Source organism: Monodon monoceros, unplaced genomic scaffold, assembly GCF_005190385.1.
Source record: "Monodon monoceros isolate NGI ecotype Baffin Bay Population unplaced genomic scaffold, NGI_Narwhal_1 Super_Scaffold_3, whole genome shotgun sequence".
NCBI classification, from domain to species: Eukaryota; Metazoa; Chordata; class Mammalia; order Artiodactyla; family Monodontidae; genus Monodon; species Monodon monoceros.
Window position 1 is genome coordinate 78,987,021 of NW_021703780.1, and position 19,507 is coordinate 79,006,527.

A 19,507-nucleotide genomic window follows, 5' to 3' on the forward strand; every position below is an offset into this window, starting at 1 on the left:
AGGCAGGGGACATGGGTGGGGTCTATTCCAGGAAGGCCTTGTAGTGTCCTGCTAGGTTACAGGCTGGGACCTGGGACCTGGGACCCTTTGCAGCAATGCTTGCACCTGGACAAACGTCTCGTCAAGCAACAAATACAAAGAAACTCCAAGGGCTAAAAACAACTGCGTGCATGCGCATTTGGGGCAAATTATGAACAAGATACAAAAAGCCCCAAAACCTAACTTCCACATCTGAGGAGTCGGGAGCAAAAGCATGGTAGCGCACATGATCCTTGCACACAGCACTACCAAGAGGATGGGCACCCCACCCAAGCCACCCCTGCAGCCTGACCCCCGGACCTGCCCCTACCCTCGCCCCATGTAAGGGACCAGCTTGCCCTCCCCTCAGGGAGCAAGCAGGGCCACCTGTTACTTGTTTTCGCACCGTCATGCTACAGTACGAGTCCCAATAAAGCCTTGCCTGAATTTCTCGTCTGGTGTGTTTTCAATTTCTATTGATTAAGGAGTCCAAGAACCCTGGCCGGTAACAGAACCACTCAGGTAAGCCACTCCCAGATTTCTGGGGGTTCAGAATTTGAAACCCTGAAGGCATTCTGCTAATCATTTCTAGAACATCTCAACTAGAAGACAATATTGACTATAGAAGTGGTATGAAAGACATTGAAGAAAGGCAAAGAACCTAAGGCTGTTGCAAAGGTTTTGAAGAAATATGATGAGGTCATTAACTAAAATTTCAAGCCTGGGTCTGCTATGTTCTCTGTAGCTTTGGGTTGGTTAGTGGACCTGTTGGAGCATCAGGATTCTCTGTAAAATGAGGATGCTAACGGTGCTTACCTTACAGAGTGGCTGTATTAGAGCACCACATCTGAGATGCAGTTGGCTCTTAATAGAAGGAAACTTAGAAGGTATTTGTTTGAAAAATGTAAAGGCAAGTCCACGGCAAGGAACTTTAAGTACTTAAAGTGGTCTTTGAAGTGTGCAACTGATACTACAGCTGACAAGATGAGCAAGTAAATAACCGAACAAATGAATTATATTAAGTGCAAAAACTGCTGGTAAGAAGTAGAGGACATTAATTTTTAGCTCGAGTAAGGAAATTTTTGAAATGTTTTTCTATATTTAATAATTTTCTGATAATGAGTCTGTTTTATGGAAAATGAGACAAAATTTCTACGGGTGAAACCAACAGATAAATGCAAAAACTCATTGGAATCCACAGGTCTCGCCCGCTGAAGCTAGTCCTGCCTCTCCACGGCCCCGCCTTCCACTATAGCCACGCCTCTTTTGGGTTTACGGTTGGACTTCACCCTTTCCTCATCATCGGGTTCGCTACGCCTGGTTCCCAGTCGAGGCTCGTTTGCTCGCGAGAGTTCCTCTACCTGGCCCACTCAGAAGCTGTAGGAAACGGAGGCAGAGAAGAGTCGCGAGACTTGATTCGACCACACTTTCCAGGCTCCGCCCCTCCTTCCTGGCCCTCCTTCTGGCCCAGCTTCCCCGGTTGCACGTGTAATTGTGTACTTGTTGTGGTTCAACCTCACGTGGCCACGGTATTGCCGGCGTTACATGCCCCGCCTCCAAGATGGCGGCGCCCAGCGCAGCGGCCCACGACCTGAGTCGGCTCAGCTTTGAATTATAACCTTGACTGAGTCTATGTGGCCATGGACCGGCCTGGGTTCACAGCCTCGCTGGTGGTGAGTACCGGGCGGTAGAGTGGGGGCGCTAGGGGTGCCGGAGGCTTCCCTGTCCTAGCACCTCCTTCCGGTTTTGCGCGCTGAATCATCCCCGGGTCACCGGTCACCCGGTCTGGGAGGAAGCACGGGGCTCCTGGGCCGCGCTGGGCCTCGTGTCAAGGTTCTGAGTTTCCTACCTGTGTGACAGAAAGAGACGGGGGTGGGATAGGGGTCCGCACCGCGGTTTACCTAACGGGAAAACAAAAGTTTCAATTGTATACTGTAACCATACTCTGGAGAGCTTGGCAATGAATGAAATATATGTAACAAAACTCTTGAGTCGCTCACAGACCTGGTCAAGACTGTGGTTTCGTTTTGCTGTATCTTTTTTCAGTCTCGGAAAATGACGTATCCATTCATTCATCTTATATATAATCTGCTTAGTTTGCTTCCGAGCATTTTTCTAGGCTTTGGGTATGGTATATACTGATGAGCACAAATAGCCGCGCGTTGAGCCAGCGCGTTAGTGGTGTTTAATTCCTTAGAAAACAACGAGAATCAACGTGTCTTAACATCAACCCCCATCCCCCAAATCCTTTAATAAATACTTTGAAACCTTTCTTAGGACAGGCTCAGTAGGGGATACTAGATACAGTAGTGAACAAGACAGATTGGCTGCCTATGTTTTCACTGTAGGAGAGCGGGCAGAGGCAGAAAATAGACAAGAACCTTTTCAAAAGCTTTTCCTGAGAGATGGAGCCCTAGAGGACTTTCTTCGTTTAATTATCAAATGTTTTTGCAGGTGTTGGAGATAACATGGTGAACAAGATAGACCTGGCCGCACGGGTCAGGTGGTGGAGGCAGAAGGGGTAAAATGAGTGTTATCGTAAATGACGATGAGGGTTAGTTTCAGAGTGTATGGAAAGATGTGGAAGGGGGATCTTACCCAGACTGGTGGAATGATGGTTTTAAATCTAGATTGATATTGTAGAATTGATATTGTAGATTGATATTTGTAGAAGCTAGGTTTTAGAGATGCAAAGAAATATGTTACCCCGTTGAAGACGTTTTCCTGTCCAGCTGGTGAGATGGCAGTAGTACTTATGACAATCCACATTGCTCTGACGGGAACTAGGGTAGGCTCTTTACATACATCATCTCATTTAAGCCTGACAAACAATTGAAGTCTTATCCTAGTTTTCCAAATGAGGGAACTGAGGAATAGTACGTTAGATAATTTGTCCAAAGTCACACAAGTGAGATACATTTCGTGTGTGTAAGTGTTGGAGCTCAGATTCCAAGCAGTGTAACATGGGATTCCATTTACTGCTCCTTGAGACTATCGCTGAAGTCAGCAACAGTAGCAGTTGCTAAAAACAGGTGAGTGTCAGAGTTAACAAAAAAAAAATTGTATTAAAATTTATTTTATTAAAGAAGGGTACACATGCATACTTCCTTTTTCGTAGTTACAGAGGGTAAAATTGGGATCGATTGGTAGAAGTTTCAAGGAAGTTAGATCTCATTCCTGGTGAATTCATTTAGCATGCAGTTTATCTGCCATGTGTTCTGTCTACTGGTACTGTGATTGCCCTTGGAGATTTGATGGCAAACAAACCAAGGCTATATGATAAGTACTGTGAAAGGAATGAACTGAGGTGGGAGAGAGAGAGAATAATATTGGAAAACCTACTTTAGATGGAGTGCCCTAGGAAGGCCCTGAGGAGCTAACGTTTAAGCTAAGACCTAACAGGTAAGGGGCTAGTCATTTTGATGAGCAGAGGGGAAAGTTCAGAGGGAGCAGCGCGTGAGAAAATCCTCAGGTGGAAAGGGTTCAGGATGTGAATGTGGTGGCTGAGGCCTAGTGGGTGAGGGTAGTGTGACAGAGGCTGCTGTTGGAGAGCTAGACAAAGCCTGCGGAGGTGAGTCTTGGTGGGCAGTGGAAAGGAATTTGGATTTTATATAAAGCATAACGAAAGCCATTAGAGGGTTTTATTATTGAAGTAGTCCGGAAATGGAAGGGCCCCCTTTTTTTTTTTTTTTTAATGGTTGGGAGCGTCTTTGAGGAGGCTAAGCACTCCTCAGGGAGTTCTGTTTTGTTTACTACCGTGTGACCAATGCCTGACACTTCGAAGGCACTCAGTACTTGTTGGGTGAATGAATGCAGCTTCACGTTTGCAGAAGTCTTGAGCCTCGGCTTCTAAGGATTAAGTGAGATGTAGTACGGAGCCTGACGTAGAGCACATATTTACCTGTTTCCTTCCTGAAGTTTCTGGAGCAGGATTGAAGGGCTGTAGAGCTGAATAGGGAGAGAGCTTCTGGCATGTTAAGTTTTCTTTTGGAGCACAGAGCAGACTATTCAGAAAAAAACCTCCAAGAGTACAGTCACGGGTGCATGCTTTTAGGAGAGCAGTTTGAAATAAGTATTAGTGACCTAAAGATGTTCATAACATTTAGCTCAGTGAAGATAATAGGAAAACATGAAATAAAAGAGGAGTGGTTAGGTAAATGATGATAGATGCATTTCATGGACTATTTAGGGGCCATTGGTAACAGTGCTTGTGAAGAGTATGTGCTATAATAGTAACATGGAAAATGCTTATGAGATTAAAAAAAAAAGAAAAAATACAACACTGTACCTGTATACATCTGGTTCATGCCTAATGAAAACTTGGTAGCCAAGGGGAGTTGGTTCCAGGTCCGCTGTGGATACCAAAATCCACAGATGCTCAAGTCCCTTATATAAAATGATGTACTATTTGCATGTAACCTATGCACATCCTCCTGTATACTTTAAATCATTTCTAGATTACTTATTATACCTAATACAAGGTAAATACTGTGTAAATAGTTGTAAATACAATATAAATGTTATGAAAATAGTTGCCTGCATGCAGCAAATTCAAGTTTTGCTTTTTGGAACTTTCTGGAATTCTTTTTGCAAATATTTTGAATCTGCATTTGGTTGAATCTGACGATGCGGAACCCCAGGATATGGAGGGCTGGCTTTATTCCATTCCTTAAAAAAACAAAAAAAGCTGTATTGAAATCCTCCAAGATGGAATGAAATAATTTTGATAGTAGCCTTACTTTTTTCTACCTTTTTTTTTTTCTTTTTGCGGTACGCGGGCCTCTCACTGTTGTGGCCTCTCCCGTTGCGGAGCACAAGCTCCGGACGCGCAGACTCAGCGGTCATGGCTCACGGGTCCAGCCGCTCCGCGGCATGTGGGATCCTCCCAGACCGGGGCACGAACCTGTGTCCCCTGCATCAGCAGGCGGACTCTCAACCAACTGCGCCACCAGGGAAGCCCTCTTCTACTTTTTTCAATGCAAAACAAACAAACATCCCTCCAAACCACTCTTTCCCTCCAGCCTGACTCTTCTCTCCCTTTCAGTACTTAGCAGTTTCATCGACCTTGTAGTTCATCTGGGTTGTTACTTGAGTGAAACCGAAAGCATCCCTGTCTCAGTTACTTTATTTTTTAAAATTTAAAAAAAATTTTAATTTATTTTACATCTTTATTGGAGTATAATTGCTTTACAGTGGTGTGTTAGTTTCTGCTTCATAACAAAGTGAATCAGTTATACATATACATATGTTCCCATATCTCTTCCCTCTTGTGTCTCCCTCCCTCCCACCCTCCCTATCCCACCCCTCCAGGCGGTCACAAAGCACCGAGCTGATATCCCTGTGCTATGAGGCTGCTTCCCACTAGCTATCTACCTTACGTTTGGTAGTGTATATATGTCCATGCCTCTCTCTCGCTTTGTCACAGCTTACCCTTCCCGCTCCCCATATCCTCAAGTCCATTCTCTGGTAGGTCTGTGTCTTTATTCCTGTCTTACCCCTAGGTTTTTCATGACATTTTTTTTTTCAATTCCATATATATGTGTTACAATACGGTATTTGTCTTTCTCTTTCTGACTTACTTCACTCTGTATGACAGACTCTAGGTCTATCCACCTCATTACAAATAGCTCAATTTCGTTTCTTTCTGTGGCTGAGTAATATTCCATTGTATATATGTGCCACATCTTCTTTATCCATTCATCCGATGATGGACATTCAGGTTGTTTCCATCTCTGGGCTATTGTAAATAGAGCTGCAGTGAACATTTTGGTACATGACTCTTTTTGAATTATGGTTTTCTCAGGGTATTGTCTCAGTTACTTTTAACTGGGTTACAGGTGAAGGAACTTCGGCGAGTGTTGGTGCTCTGCAGTGTGAAGTGCAGGCAGTCCTTTGCGTGTAATTTGGGGCTGGAAAGATGAATGTGCGAGTGGACGTCATGCAAAGTGATCTTAATAATTGATGAAAATGATTATTTAACGACCTTTAAAAATTCTTGTCAATGTTAATGACTCTCTTACTGTAGGTTGTGGAAGTAGAGGGAAACGGAAAAAAAGAAGTAAAACTTACATTTAGTACAGTGGAATTTAAAACATTAAGATTGTATTTCTTTGTAAAAAAAAAGTATCAGAAGTAATTTTAAGTCATATAACTTGCAATACAGAACAAGTGTTCCTTTAACGTGGCGTTTTTTGCTGGCACAGCTTGCTCTGGGACATCTTTGTGCTTTTCGTCCCAGCCTCTTTCCCCGTATGTGGTAAGTTCGCCTTCACTCATTTTCCTCTGGCTGCATGTCTGGAATCTCTCCAATGACGGCAGTGTCGATATTCCCACAGCTAATTCTTTTATAACTCCTTTTACATTTGATTTGAATGTCACTTTCAGTGTTAACCACTTGTCACTTACTTGCCCTGCTTTCATGTTTGTTGGCCAGTTCCCTCTTTCGATTATTCATTTTTGTGAAATGTCACTGTGGTCACTGTAATTCAACTGTCCTGTTAGAGGACTTGTGTTCCTTATGGCAACTGAGATGCATGCGTGTCGGTGCTGTGCAAAGCAAGAACTGCTTGTACTGTTTTTTTTTTTTAATTGTTATTTTGTTGTTTTCTTTTCTTACTTTAGGGAGGTGGTTCTGAAAAAGCTTCTTCATAATATTTGTGTCTTCTCACGGGACCTGCCGTTCTGCTGAGAAACACTGGCAGAAAGGGACTTGAGGGCAGTGGCATGGATTATGTTGCCAAGGCTTCTTAGGTGGGGTAAGAAAACAGAAGAAGAGATAAGAATGAAGTTGAAGGGACGTTTTCAGTGTTTATTGCCTCATACGTTTCTTTTCTGGAAGGCAGCTTCCTAGTTTGCTTTCTGGAGTCAAGGAAGTTAGTATCTGATGATGAAGCATTAACTCCGTATCTCTAAGGGATTGGGGATTATGCTGCACATTCTCGAGCTTGCTTTGTGTGACTTGTTTCTTTCTGTCATTTAGGTCACAGTGGGCAGGTCTTCCTTTTTTTGCTCATTTTTGTGTTGAGTAGGCAGTCACCTAGACAGAGGTATATTCTCAATTTTGATCCATCAGTGGAGCATGCAAGGCACCCTTGGAGACCACCAATTGTCTGGGGCCACAATCGAGAACCACTGCCGTGATGGAGGCATTTCTTCTGTATTTCAAGTACTAGGAGATGGAGCTACCTTTCCTTTCTCATTTTTCTTTCAGTATAAGAGGGGGTCCTGGGAAAGTTTTAGAATCTGAAATTTAGCTGTAAATGACTTATATGCTTTTGTACCACTTCCAAACCAAATGCTGTGTGTTCAGATATAATTTTTTTTTTTTTTTCGGTGCGCAGGCCTCTCACTGCTGTGGCCTCTCCCGTTGCGGAGCACAGGCTCCGGACGCGCAGGCTCAGCGGCCATGGCTCACGGGCCCAGCCGCTCCGCGGCATGTGGGATCATCCCCGACCAGGGCACGAAACCGGGTCCCCTGCATCGGCAGGCGGACTCTCAACCACTGCGCCCAGGGAAGCCCCAGATATAAGTTTTAAATATTGAAATTTTAATGGTACACACAGAATTTGAGTAACAAAATGCCAAATAGAGGGAAGATAAATGTTGTACCCACAGTTTTTCCACCTCCATGCATCAGGTATTGTTACCTGTTTAACCAGACATACGTGTGAGCCTTTGCTCTGGTACTTGGGAAGAGCAAGAGCCTGGAAGATATGGTCCCTACCCTCAGGGGTGTGCAGTCAAGTGGGAGCAGACATTTAACAGAAAATAAAACAAAAATTAACCATGTAATTATGCATGGTGATAAAAAGTAACCATTTACTGAACACTTTAATGTGTGCTTATGCAGTTTTTTCAGAGCAGAAATCATATGTTTACAATTTTGTCTTCTCTTTTTTTTTTGTATTCTGGTTAAAAAAAAATAACCCATAAATTCACATCCAAGCATCATAAAGAAATTTGAACAGTAGTGTTTCTCAGTTTTTTGAGTTTGATGCTGAATCGTTCCTGCACATGTCGTGTGATTTGGTTTTCTGTTGTGTGAATCCATGGGTGGTTCTTGTCCAGGGAGCAGAAATTGAGGAAAGCTTTTCATTCATTATTGGTAAGGAAAGACTTGAATTTATCGATTTTGTATATACATTTATAGTTCAGTTTAATATAGGAATGTAATCTTCAGTCTTTGGTCAAGTCCTCCTTTGTCTTTCACATGGTTTTTAATATTAGCCTGTCAGAAATACGGCATCAGCAAACTTGGAAGGATATTTACAGTAACATAACACTAAAAATGATAACTCATACTTATTGGTAATTGAGGCAGGCATTTTGCTAAGCATGTAACAGGGTCATGTAGTTGTAGTTAATTCTCATTTAATCTCACTCAGTTCTCAAAAACTCTGTGAAGTATAGGTACTATTATTTTTCCCCTTTCATGCATGAAGAAATGTGGGCTTACCTAGGTTTAATAGCTTTCCTAGGGAGACCCAGTTGAGATTGAAGCCAGGTCTGCGTGTCTGTTGCCAAAGCTGTAGTCTAAGGCAGTATTTAATCTGAAAGAATTTCTGGAGAAATGGAAGAAAACTCAAGTCAAATTCTAGAACCATTATTGTGTTCCTGAGAATAGCCTTACCAAACAACACTGATCCTGCGCAGTCTTTTCCGTCAGGAGGTGATGAAAGGCACAGGATTTCTGGAAAAGACACCCTGAATATACCACAAAGCTGTCACTGGAGCTGTGGAATGCCAAGAAGTATAGCAGCAGGTAATGCCAGGTTTCATTTGTCACAGTGCTATGGCAGACTGCAGCAGGGACAACCAGAGAGTGATTTACTGCAGTTTTTCTTGTGAATGTTGAATCTTTCTGTAAAGTGTTTTCTCATCATCTTACATTTCCGTGTGATTCAGACCAACAAACAAGTGTGGAAGCCCTGCTCCATCCCAGGCACTGGGTTATATATTTAGGAGGGCCAAGGTCACTGACCTGGCTTCTACTCTGAAGGATCTTAGTGTCAGCCATGGTGGTTAATACTGAAAGTGAAATGTAAACAAAGTTATATGGGGGAGTTAAGGAAGTAGCCTTTAATTCTGACTGGGAGACTGGGAAAGGCTTCAGGAGGGATATGGCGTTTGGTCACAGTCTTAACAATGAAATGGAGTTTGGCAGGTGTGTGTGTACGTGTATGTATTTGTGTGTATGTAATGGCCGGGGGGGGAGCAGGTGGTCTGCTGGCTGTAGTATACAGGAGACAAGAGGCATTGGAAGGGCCTTCCAGGCTGAGAGAAAAACCTAAGCAGGAGCACAGAATTGATAAGTTTCAGGATGTTTTTGGGAAACAGACTAGTCAGAGTGGAGGAGGCTCAAGATCAAGAGTGTGCCTATGAAGCTGAACAGGTAGTTTAGGGTCCAGGGGTCGAGGTTCTGAGTTACCCCTTACTGAGTGCCTACTGTATCCCAAATGTGACCAGTGAATTTGGGTTGTTGTTGTTTTTTTTGTTTTGGTGAGGGAATATTAATTTGAGTAGCTTTACTTTTGTATGTTTTTAGTACTCATTGCAAAACTTGAACAATACAAAAATCAACAAGATAATAATAAAAATACTCCTCATCCCGAATGTTTTTCCACAGAGATTATAACTTCTAACAGTTTGGTGTGTGTGGTTCCAGACTTCTGATTATGCATAGACAAAAAAATAACACATTTCTTTGAAAGGTGGGATTATACAGCATATATTGTTCTGTAGCTTATTTGATTAATTTAAGAATATAACATGTTTCTGTATCAGCAAGTTCAGGTTGATCTCATTCTTTTAAAGGCTGTGTAGCAATCCGTTATTCTGATATAATACAACTTATTAGGTTATTTCTAGTTTTTTACTGTTAGAAAGAATTCTGTAGTAAACATTCTTGTATATTTATGAACTTATTTTTGTGGAAGAAATGTTTAAAAATAAAATAACTGGATCAAGTATATTATAGTTTAAAATTTTCATTTTGCCAAATTGTCCTTCAATAGATTATAATAATTTGTTTATGTTAATACCCATAACTATTTCCATATCTTTAATCTTTTATAATGTAATTGGGAAATTTAAAATTTTGTTTTTATTTGATCACTGACGATGGGGAAGCATATTTTCATAATTTTGTTGGCTGTTTATATTTTTTCTTTTGGGAATTGTTTGGTCCTGTGTTTTGCAATTTTTAAAAAATGTGATGTACCTTTTTTAGGTTGCTTTGTAGTACCTTCTAAGATATGGTTAGTAACCTTTTGTTATAGTCATTAATTCATGTGTTTTTCAAATAGTTATTGAGTGCCTACTATGTACTGGGTGCTGGGAACATACTGGTGAACAAAACAGGTACGGATCTTATAGTTTCGTGGAACATACAGTCTTTGAAGAAATGGTCAGATGCTCAACTACAGAATTAGAATTCTGATCAGTGTGTGGAGACATGAGGGTGTAAACCTAGACTGGGGGATTAGGGACACAGTCCTAGAAATGAGGAAAATCAGATGACTTGGAGGAAAAGAGAGATCAAGGTGGTAAGAAGGTACCCAGCAAAGGGCTAACGATGGAGTTAAGGGTGGAGAGGTAGATGGGGGACAGAACTTCTAGAGCCTTGTAGGCTGTACTGTGATTTTGTTCTTCATCCTAAGGGCTTTTGGAAACTTTGAAGAGTGTCAAGATGAAATTGAAATTTGTATTTTACACAGACAACGTTAGTGTAGAGGGTGAAGGAGCGCTGCGGGGAGAATGGATGGTGGAGGGGGAAGAAGGCAAGTATCACAGGAAGCAGAAGCCACAGCTCTCCAATGAGGTGGTTAAAGTCACTGGTGGCCACTTTGTTGCGGGGGAAACTGAGAATGTCAGGGAGGGATGTTTCCCCGAGAAGCCATGTTAATGTTTTGCCTGGTTCTTTTTAGTTGTGGTCTAGGCCGGGGGCCTGTGATGATTTTGCTTAGTTAAATTAGACGGATGGTTTGATTTTGTCCTGTAGTTGAGCAGGAGTGAGTTTTTTTGTTTTTGCTTTGTTTCTTTCTGTTTTGCCAGCTTCATGTAATCTTGACTTTTTTTCAACTCCCAGAGGAATTTCAAAGGGTCTAATTTCACTAATTATACACTTCCTCTCTACAGCCTGCCAGCACTTTTTCCATTTTTAAATTAAGGTGGTGCTGTGTATTTTATCTATATGATATCAAGGTCTCAATAAATTGTTATGCTGTGGTAAGGCTTGGTGGTTATCTGGTTTATGTTCTCTTTCTTTGGATTTTGTCTAGCACTTAGGATTTTCAGTGTAAGCTACCATAAATCTTGAAACTAACCCTTTGCCTGATAACCTTTTTTAAAAATTTTTTTTTAATTTTTAAAGATTTTTTGGCCGCACTGCATGGCATGCAAGATCTTAGCTCCTTGACCAGGGATCGAACCCATGTCCCCTGCAGTGGAAGCATGGAGTCTTAATCGCTGGACTGCCAGGGAAGTCCCGCCTGATAACATTTTTGATAAGTGATCATAGGTAAAACAAATTTCTCAGGCTAAAGAAAAAAAGAAATTAGTAGAGTCCCTTATAATTCAGTTGATGCTGGCTTGATGAAAAATTATAAGCATTCCTTAAAGTTTTTGTTTAAATCTTAGATATGTTGCTATGTGTCTAAATACATAGGTAATTCTTAATGTTCTTTTAGCAGCATTTTTTTCAGTCTCATGAATTTAAGTGACATTTGAGTTATAGAAGTTTGAAATCCACAGAAGCAATTAGTAACTCTTGATTCATGATTTACTAGATAAATAGGTTCAATCTGGTCATTTTATTCTCAGATGATTAGAATTCTGATGAAAGGAGGGCTGGAGAATCAATGCATGCAAAGTAGCCAAATAGATTAAAAGAGTAATTCGCTTATTGATTACAATTTAGCAGTAGATAGCAAGCATCTCTCTGAACCCTCTCCTAAGATTAAAGAGAAAATTAGAATGAAGTGCAGCTATTTTTAAAGAAACCAGTCATATCAGTCATTCTCACCAAGATTTTAGTTGTTGTGTTTTGAGAAAATGAAGAGTCAGGTAAAATATTTTATTACCTACTGAATTTTATAAAATCCTTAAAGAATAAGTGAGAAGAGTGTTGAAAAAGTTGGCTTTTTTTTTCTTTTTAACTTTGCTACGTTACTTGTGAACTTTTTCCCTTGACTTAGAAAAGGCCACCTTTATATCTGGGAAGAAACCCCACTTTGTCATTCTTTTACTCCCACTTGTGGTGCTCTACTGGCACATCTCTGTGTTCTTTTGGTGACAACTTTTTAGGTCATTTGCAGAGTATCCCGCATGGTCTTTGGGGTTCTGTCATGCCTTTCAGGCTGATCATATGGTATTAACGTATATGGTAATGTACTTTGCTCTTTCTTTTTCTTTTTTTAAAAATTTTATTTAGTTTTGGCTGCGTTGGTTCTTCATTGCTGCGCGCAGGCTTTTCTCTAGTTGCGGCGAGTGGGGGCTACTTGTTGCAGTGTGTGGGCTTCTCACTGCGGTGGCTTCTCTTGTTGCGGAGCACAGGCTCTAGGTGAGTGAGCTTCAGTAGTTGTGGCTCGTGGGCTCTAGAGCTCAGGCTCAGTAGTTGTGGCACATGGGCTTCAGTAGTTGTGGCTCGTGGGCTCTAGAGCGCAGGCTCAGTAGTTGTGGCACACGGGCTTAGTTGCAACGCGGCACGTGGGATCTTCCTGGACCAGGGCTCGAACCCGTGTCCCCTGCAGTGGCAGGCAGAGTCTTAACCACTACGCCACCAGGGAAGTCCCTCTGGTAATGTACTTTTCTAGTGTACACTAATTTTTAATAATTACCTATAGTAATTGAAAAATAGACATTGTTGCGTTTCTCATCAGGGTAATTTCATTTTTCCAATGAAGTTTTGCAGTGTTTTTTTTTGCTGTATGCGGGCCGCTCATCACTGCGGCCCCTCCTGCCGTGGAGCACAGGCTCTGGACGCGCAGGCCCAGCGGCCATGGCCCACGGGCCCAGCTGCTCCGTGGCACGCGGGATCCTCCCGGACCGGGGCACGAACCCGCGCCCCCTGTGTCGGCAGGCAGACCCCCAACCACTGCGCCACCAGGGAAGCCCCTTGCAGTGGTTTTATGGTGAGTGGCAAGTAGAGCAGAAAGTGTTTGCTAGCTACTAACCTTTGTACCACTTGAGCATTCTGTAAACCCAAAGGATGGAAACAGCGTATCATTTTGAACTCTGCCTGTATGTTTAAATAGTACTGATTCTTCTTTTTCTGTGTCATGGAATATATAGTTTTTAATGTCTGCTTTTACTTTTTGAATAGGTAATATTTTCACATGGTTCAAAATCCAAAAGATAGGAAAAGTTAGCAATTCAGTTTAAAACTTACTATGTAGGAACCGTATTGAGAGTTGCCTCTGTAGTTCTACCTGCTTACTGTGAAATGGTATTGATTCATATCTTTAAATGATGCCTTTAGACCTTGTGTGTTGACCTTTCTTTGACAGTTTCTGAGTTCATATTTTTCTGAGTCTCTTTTTGCTTTGACTAAGCTGTAACCAGATTTTAAAATATTCTACATATACTACTGTAATCATGAGGTGAAAACTTAGTTTTTAATCAGGTTTTAAAGTGCAGCTTCTCCAAAGCAACATGGTATCTCTTGGGAGATGACTAGTTTGGGTCAGGTTTTAATGTCCTCTAGGAATTTAGCTCTTTTTTTTCCCCTTCATTTATTCACTTAAAAAGTATCAAGGGATTTTCAAATATACACAAAGTAGAGAGGATACCATAGGAATCCTTACATGTGTGATTCTTAAAATATGGATCTAGATTCACAAGGAGCATTACCATTTAGAATGTAAGTCTGAAAACAATTTTTTTCTTAATGCAGATTTCACTAATTAGTTAAAAGGGCAAAAAATATAACATTTGGTGTAATTTGGAAAGATCACTGAGATAAATTGTCAAATGAAAAAAACAAGGTGCAGCATACCACCTTTTACTTAAAAAAAAAAAAAGGTAAAATAAAATACATATTCATATTTGCTTGTATATGCCTAAAGTAACTTGGGAAGAACACAATAAGAAACCAAAACTGGTTACTTGGGTTTTTAGGGACAGGGAAGGAGACTTTGAGCTCTTTACCTTTCTGAGGTTTGTTTGTTTACTTTTTTGAACCCTATGAAATCATTAAAAATAAATTTGAAATTTATTTTAAAATTATTAAAAATCATTAAACATTTTTTTAAAAACAGAATATGTAATATAAAATTTACAAATTGAAAATATATCACAATAATGGTTATTTTCCCAGGACAGTCTGTGGATTTAGGTAAGAGGTGTTTTGACTGTACCAAAGTAGTCTGTGGTATACTTTAAAACCATACTTAAAGAGATATGCTTTAAAAACTACTCCATCCCCAAAATGGCAATTTATTTTATTGTAACCTTTTTTTTCTTTTTCTTTTTCTTTTTTTTTTAAAGGCTGGTGGGGTAGCAGGTGTCTGTGTTGACTTGATATTATTTCCTCTGGATACCATTAAAACCAGGCTGCAGAGCCCCCAAGGATTTAATAAGGCTGGTGGTTTTCGTGGAATATATGCTGGCGTTCCTTCTGCTGCTATTGGATCCTTTCCTAATGGTAAAAATTATATTATCACTGCTTTATATAAAGCCAAGATAATGGGATTTATTTTCAGAATGGTATGTGGTCCAACCCTATATAGAATTCCTTATATGATTGTGTAGTTGATCTCCTGAATTTATTTTCTATTCATTAATCCATTATTTTTGACTCAGCTGGTGCTGTAGATTCCATTCTAGTGTATTTGTAATAAAAAAATGAGCAATCTTTAAATGAGTGGTTTTTGTTGTTGTTAAAACTCCTTGTTAGAATCCTTAAAGTTGTTCCTGTAACATTGATTGTAATGTCTTACAGCACTTCTTAACCTTGCCTGCACGTTGGAATCTCTTGGGGAGCTTTACAAAATACTTATGCCTGTGTCTCCATGCGAAGTTTAATTGGTCTGGTCTTTGCCTGGGTATCAGGAGTTTTAGTAACTTCCCAGGTGATTCAGATGTGAAGCTGAGTTTAATAACCACTGGCTTGGAGATTCTTGTGGAGCAGATGAACCTAAGAGGCATTGAATCTTTGTCTTAACTAAATTGCTCTCAGATGATGCAACCCATTCCCACTAACGTCCTCTTTCCATTGTCTTGCTTTTGTTTTGGTTTTGAAGTTGTGTGATTTATGGCCCTTTTATTCTATAATCAGTATAATCTGTTTCATTTAATCCACCTCTTTTCAGATACTTATTTAAATAATTGTTTACTGATGCTTTGATTGGCACTCAAAAGCAGACTAAGCAAACAGAAAACCACCACTATCAAACACACACACACACACTCTCTCTCTCTCTCTCTCTCTCTGTCTCACATACTTACACACTCACACACTCACTCACAAAACCCCTGCTCCAGAAGATTCTTAAATTCTGGAGTTTGATTTCTTTTTTCTCAGTATATGTCATTAGAAATTCTTTCTTGTTAACTTGACATTAAGATGTCTGTCTATATCCATCTGTGAGCATAACATTCACATAAAGATTTGTAGAGCAAATCTTTTTGGTCCTTTAGTTTATCTTCCTGAGCCATCCTTAGAGCAGCCAGCTGTTTTGAGGTTATCCTTGAATTATTTTATGTCTTAATTTTCAGTAATTGATCATAACAAGTCGCTATTGAGGACCCACTCCATGCCAAGTATAGCTCTATATGTGGGAGATGCGCCTTGGTTCCTAAATTTGTCTGTGTTGCAATCACCTGATCACCTGAAGAGATTTTTTTTTTTTTTTTTTTTTTAAAGAAAGTACTGCTGTCCCACTCCCAGAGATTTGGGATTTAGTTGGCGTGAGGTGTGGCCTGGGCTTTGGAGGTTTAAAAAAAAAAATCCCCAGGTAATTTTAATATGTAGACAAGTTTGGGAACCTCTGAACTAGGGAATTGCAAAGAAATATGTTACTAAGTCCCTGTCTTTTGGTCATCCATTCTTATGATGCCTCCCTCATCATTGTAAATATTCTTTTTTCTCTTACGTATTACATAGGAATTGTTGGTAGATGAAGTATTAGTGATGGTCTACGGGGTACGTGGTGCTCCATTAAGCTCATGGGGCTGGTTTAGATTCTTGTCAGCAGGACTTTACATACAGAATATGGTTTTGAAATTTTGTATGTTTGAGAAAGTGGTGTTCTTCTTGCCCTGCTTTTCTTTTTCTTTTTCTTTTTTTGACATCCACAGAACATCTTTGAATGGGAGATGCTGGATAAAGAGTCAGAGTGTCAGCATTTCAGAAATGGCCTTTCTGTTTTTCTGCAAATTTTTGGTGAATTGAAACTTTTTACGTGGCACTTTAAACAATTTTTGCTATTGGTTAAGGTTTTAGACAGAGTACAGTGCACCAGTGTAACATTCAGAGGCTTGTAGACTTTTTTGAGAACATATTGTGCAGGGGGTATGAGGGTCGAAAGAAGAGAGGAAAAGACCTGTATTCAAGACCCTTACTTCATGTTGAGAAGGGAATGTAGAAAAACCATAGTTTTTTGTTTTGTTTTCACTCCTGGCGGGTGGGGGTGGGTGGGTGGAACGTGTAGCAGGTAGAACTTACAGCCGAATGCGACTGGAGATATTCTAGCCTATTTAGTGAGTAGGCCAAAGTAGGAACAGCCTAAATAAGAATCACAAGTGGGAATTGGGACCTGCATTAACTATATACAACTGCTTGCATGGTCATTACTCATCCAGGGACAGTGTGCCTCCTCATTTGGCCTGCTGTTTGTTTGTTAGCCACTGGGGTGTTTACAAGCTTGTTGGCTTTAACTGTGGAGAACTGATTTTCACTACCAAGCTCTTTTCCTGAGTGTTTCAGACTTTACTGTGTGACATGTTCAAATGCCTTTCGAAAGGTGAATTTGCCATTTATTTATCTTTCGTGCCTCACCTTTTACGTGAGTGATGCACATCTTTTTATTAACAATACGTGGCAAGGCTTAAAGCCTTCCTGTGCAGCTAAGATTAGTTCATGGTGATAGGGGTAGCTTTTTTTTTTTGCGGTACATGGGCCTCTCACTGTTGTGGCCTCTCCCGTTGTGGAGTACAGGTTCCGGACGTGCAGGCCCAGCGGCCATGGCTCACGGGCCCAGCCGCTCCACGGCATGTGGGATCTTCCCGGACCGGGGCACGAACCCGTGTCCCCTGCATCGGCAGGTGGACTCTCAACCACTGCGCCACCAGGGAAGCCCTAGGGGTAGCTTTTTAGAGATTTTGATTTCCAGTTTTAATACAGTAGTTGATTGTTTCCTTGATGTAAAAGTGAGTTGATGTAGTAAAAAGTAGCCATGGTTATTTTGAGTAACCAGCAACACAACATTATGGAATAGATGCTTTATTTAGTTAAGATATGTGTTTGCAATTTTAACCTGTCTAGAAATCAGTGTAGCTGATTATTTTATGACCATATATAAAGACGTTTTGCATCACAGAAATTCATATCCTTTTCCAAAAAACTTAACTAAAAAGTGTTAAGTGACTTATCAGTACAAACTGGTAAATGCCAGGTTAGCTGTTAGTCTTCCTCAGGGCAGGGATCTGCATGTTTGTAAGTCCAAAGTCAGGCATGTAACATGGGCTCAGTCAAATCTGCAAGAGTGAAGGGGTTGGGGGGGAATAGTACATATTATTACTTTATCTTTATTTATATTTATTTATAGTTATAAATATATACATATATAATATATACATATATAATATATACATATATAATATATACATATATTAAATACATATATACATATATTTAATATATATTTATAAATATTTATAGTTCAGTAATTATATTTATTATTTATACTTATTTATATTACTTATATTTATTATCTTTATCTGTTATAATTTAATAACTAGAGTTGTAATTTTTTTCAAGAAACATATCTCTTAACAGTTTACATATATATTTAAACTTTGTGAAAGACTGGTTTGTTTTAAATTTCAGCTGCTGCCTTTTTCATCACCTATGAATATGTGAAATGGTTTTTGCACACTGATTCATCTTCGTATTTGATGCCTGTGAAGCATATGTTGGCTGCCTCTGCTGGAGAAGTGGTAGGTAATAAGTTATGTGTATAAAATACTTCAGAAATGCAAAGTATGCAGATATCTTCAGCACAGGTATTACTTCATTTCAGTTTTAAAAGACAATTCTTTTTTAAATTATGAAAGTCATAAATCCCAATAAATGTAAATGGATTAAACATGATAGTTGAAAGTCTATATAGGATGAAAGAAAAATCCAGCTATCTGCTATTTACAAGAGACACACCTCAAACATAATTATACAGAAAGAATAAAATTAAAGAGGTAGAGGAAAATATCCATGCAAATTTTGGTGGCTTCATGTTGGGTCAGCATAATTGAGCTGGAAGTCTATTTCCTAGAACACCCTTTCCAGGAGGGTTCCAGGTTAGCCTGGCTACAAGAGAAAATTGCTCAAGATTTGTAAGGTGGAAGTAAAGCAGCAGTTGTATTCATGCTCAGAAGGTTGGTGGGAGGTCAGGCACTGCTGCAGTTCATACACCTCATCCCTGATCTGTTGGCTTCAGGCAGCAGTCAAGCCTCCAGCTCCTCCAACTCTCACTGGGTCTTCTCCTTCAGCTTCTCTAAATTTTGAGTCAGTTGTGTGGGCTCTGTCGTGAAGGGTGCCAATTTATGTTGTAGGTCACCCACATCATTGAGATTGGTGAGGGAGAATGCGAGTTCCAGTTTGTCCTTGCTCTTCCCCATTTCACATCCATGTTTCCTTCCTGATTGCATGCCTTCTAAGTTTCTGTCCCAACACTAGATGCAGAAGCAACAGTTCTACATAAGTTGCTTAACCAGCTCCCACAATTACTGTTTATATCCCTGTAATAGCTTCTTATTCTTACCATTCTTAGTGGTTCTACTTCTCTGATCAACCCTAACTGATTCAGAAAGAGTAGCTGAAAGAGAGCTGATAGTAATGTTAATATCAGATCAAGAAAAAAAAAAAGACAAAGCAAAAAAACAAGGAGACCACTGTATAATGATATGAGGAACAATTCTCCTGGGAGATGTAGTAAACCTGAACTAAACAGCATAGTCTCAAGATATAAAGCAAAATGTTGCCAGAATTATAATGAAAAATGAATACAATTACTATCTTCATTGGAGTTATTCACATCTATCCGTAAAAGTCTTAGGACCAGGCAGGTAACTTGTTAAGACCATAGAAGATTTGAGCAACACAATGGCAAGAATGGTCTAATGGATGTGTATGGAGTTCTGCACCTAACTGCTAAAGATGATTCATTTTTTTCAAGCACACTTGGAACATTAATAAAAGCGTGTGACCCAATAGTCCACAAAGCAACTTTCAACAAATAGTGTAGAGATAATGTCATACAGATCATTTGGTGTC

General features: G+C 40.1%; 1 protein-coding gene across 3 annotated transcripts in view; it reads left to right on the forward strand.

The window, feature by feature from the left end:
• The first annotated feature begins 1,484 nt into the window (after positions 1-1,484).
• Positions 1,485-19,507, forward strand: part of SLC25A26 (solute carrier family 25 member 26) — a 143,127-nt gene continuing 125,104 nt past the window's right edge. For 2 of the 3 annotated variants that reach the window (XR_003796619.1, XM_029242209.1), the window contains exons 1-3: positions 1,485-1,691; positions 14,503-14,659; positions 18,065-18,174. Coding sequence is in view for 1 of the 3 variants with exons in the window: in XM_029242209.1 (XP_029098042.1) it covers positions 1,659-1,691; positions 14,503-14,659; positions 18,065-18,174 (300 nt within the window). In the remaining 2 variants the exon portion in view is untranslated. Of the gene's footprint in view, positions 1,692-3,013; positions 3,051-14,502; positions 14,660-18,064; positions 18,175-19,507 lie in introns of those variants that run through there. The other variant, XR_003796620.1, reaches the window with a different exon arrangement.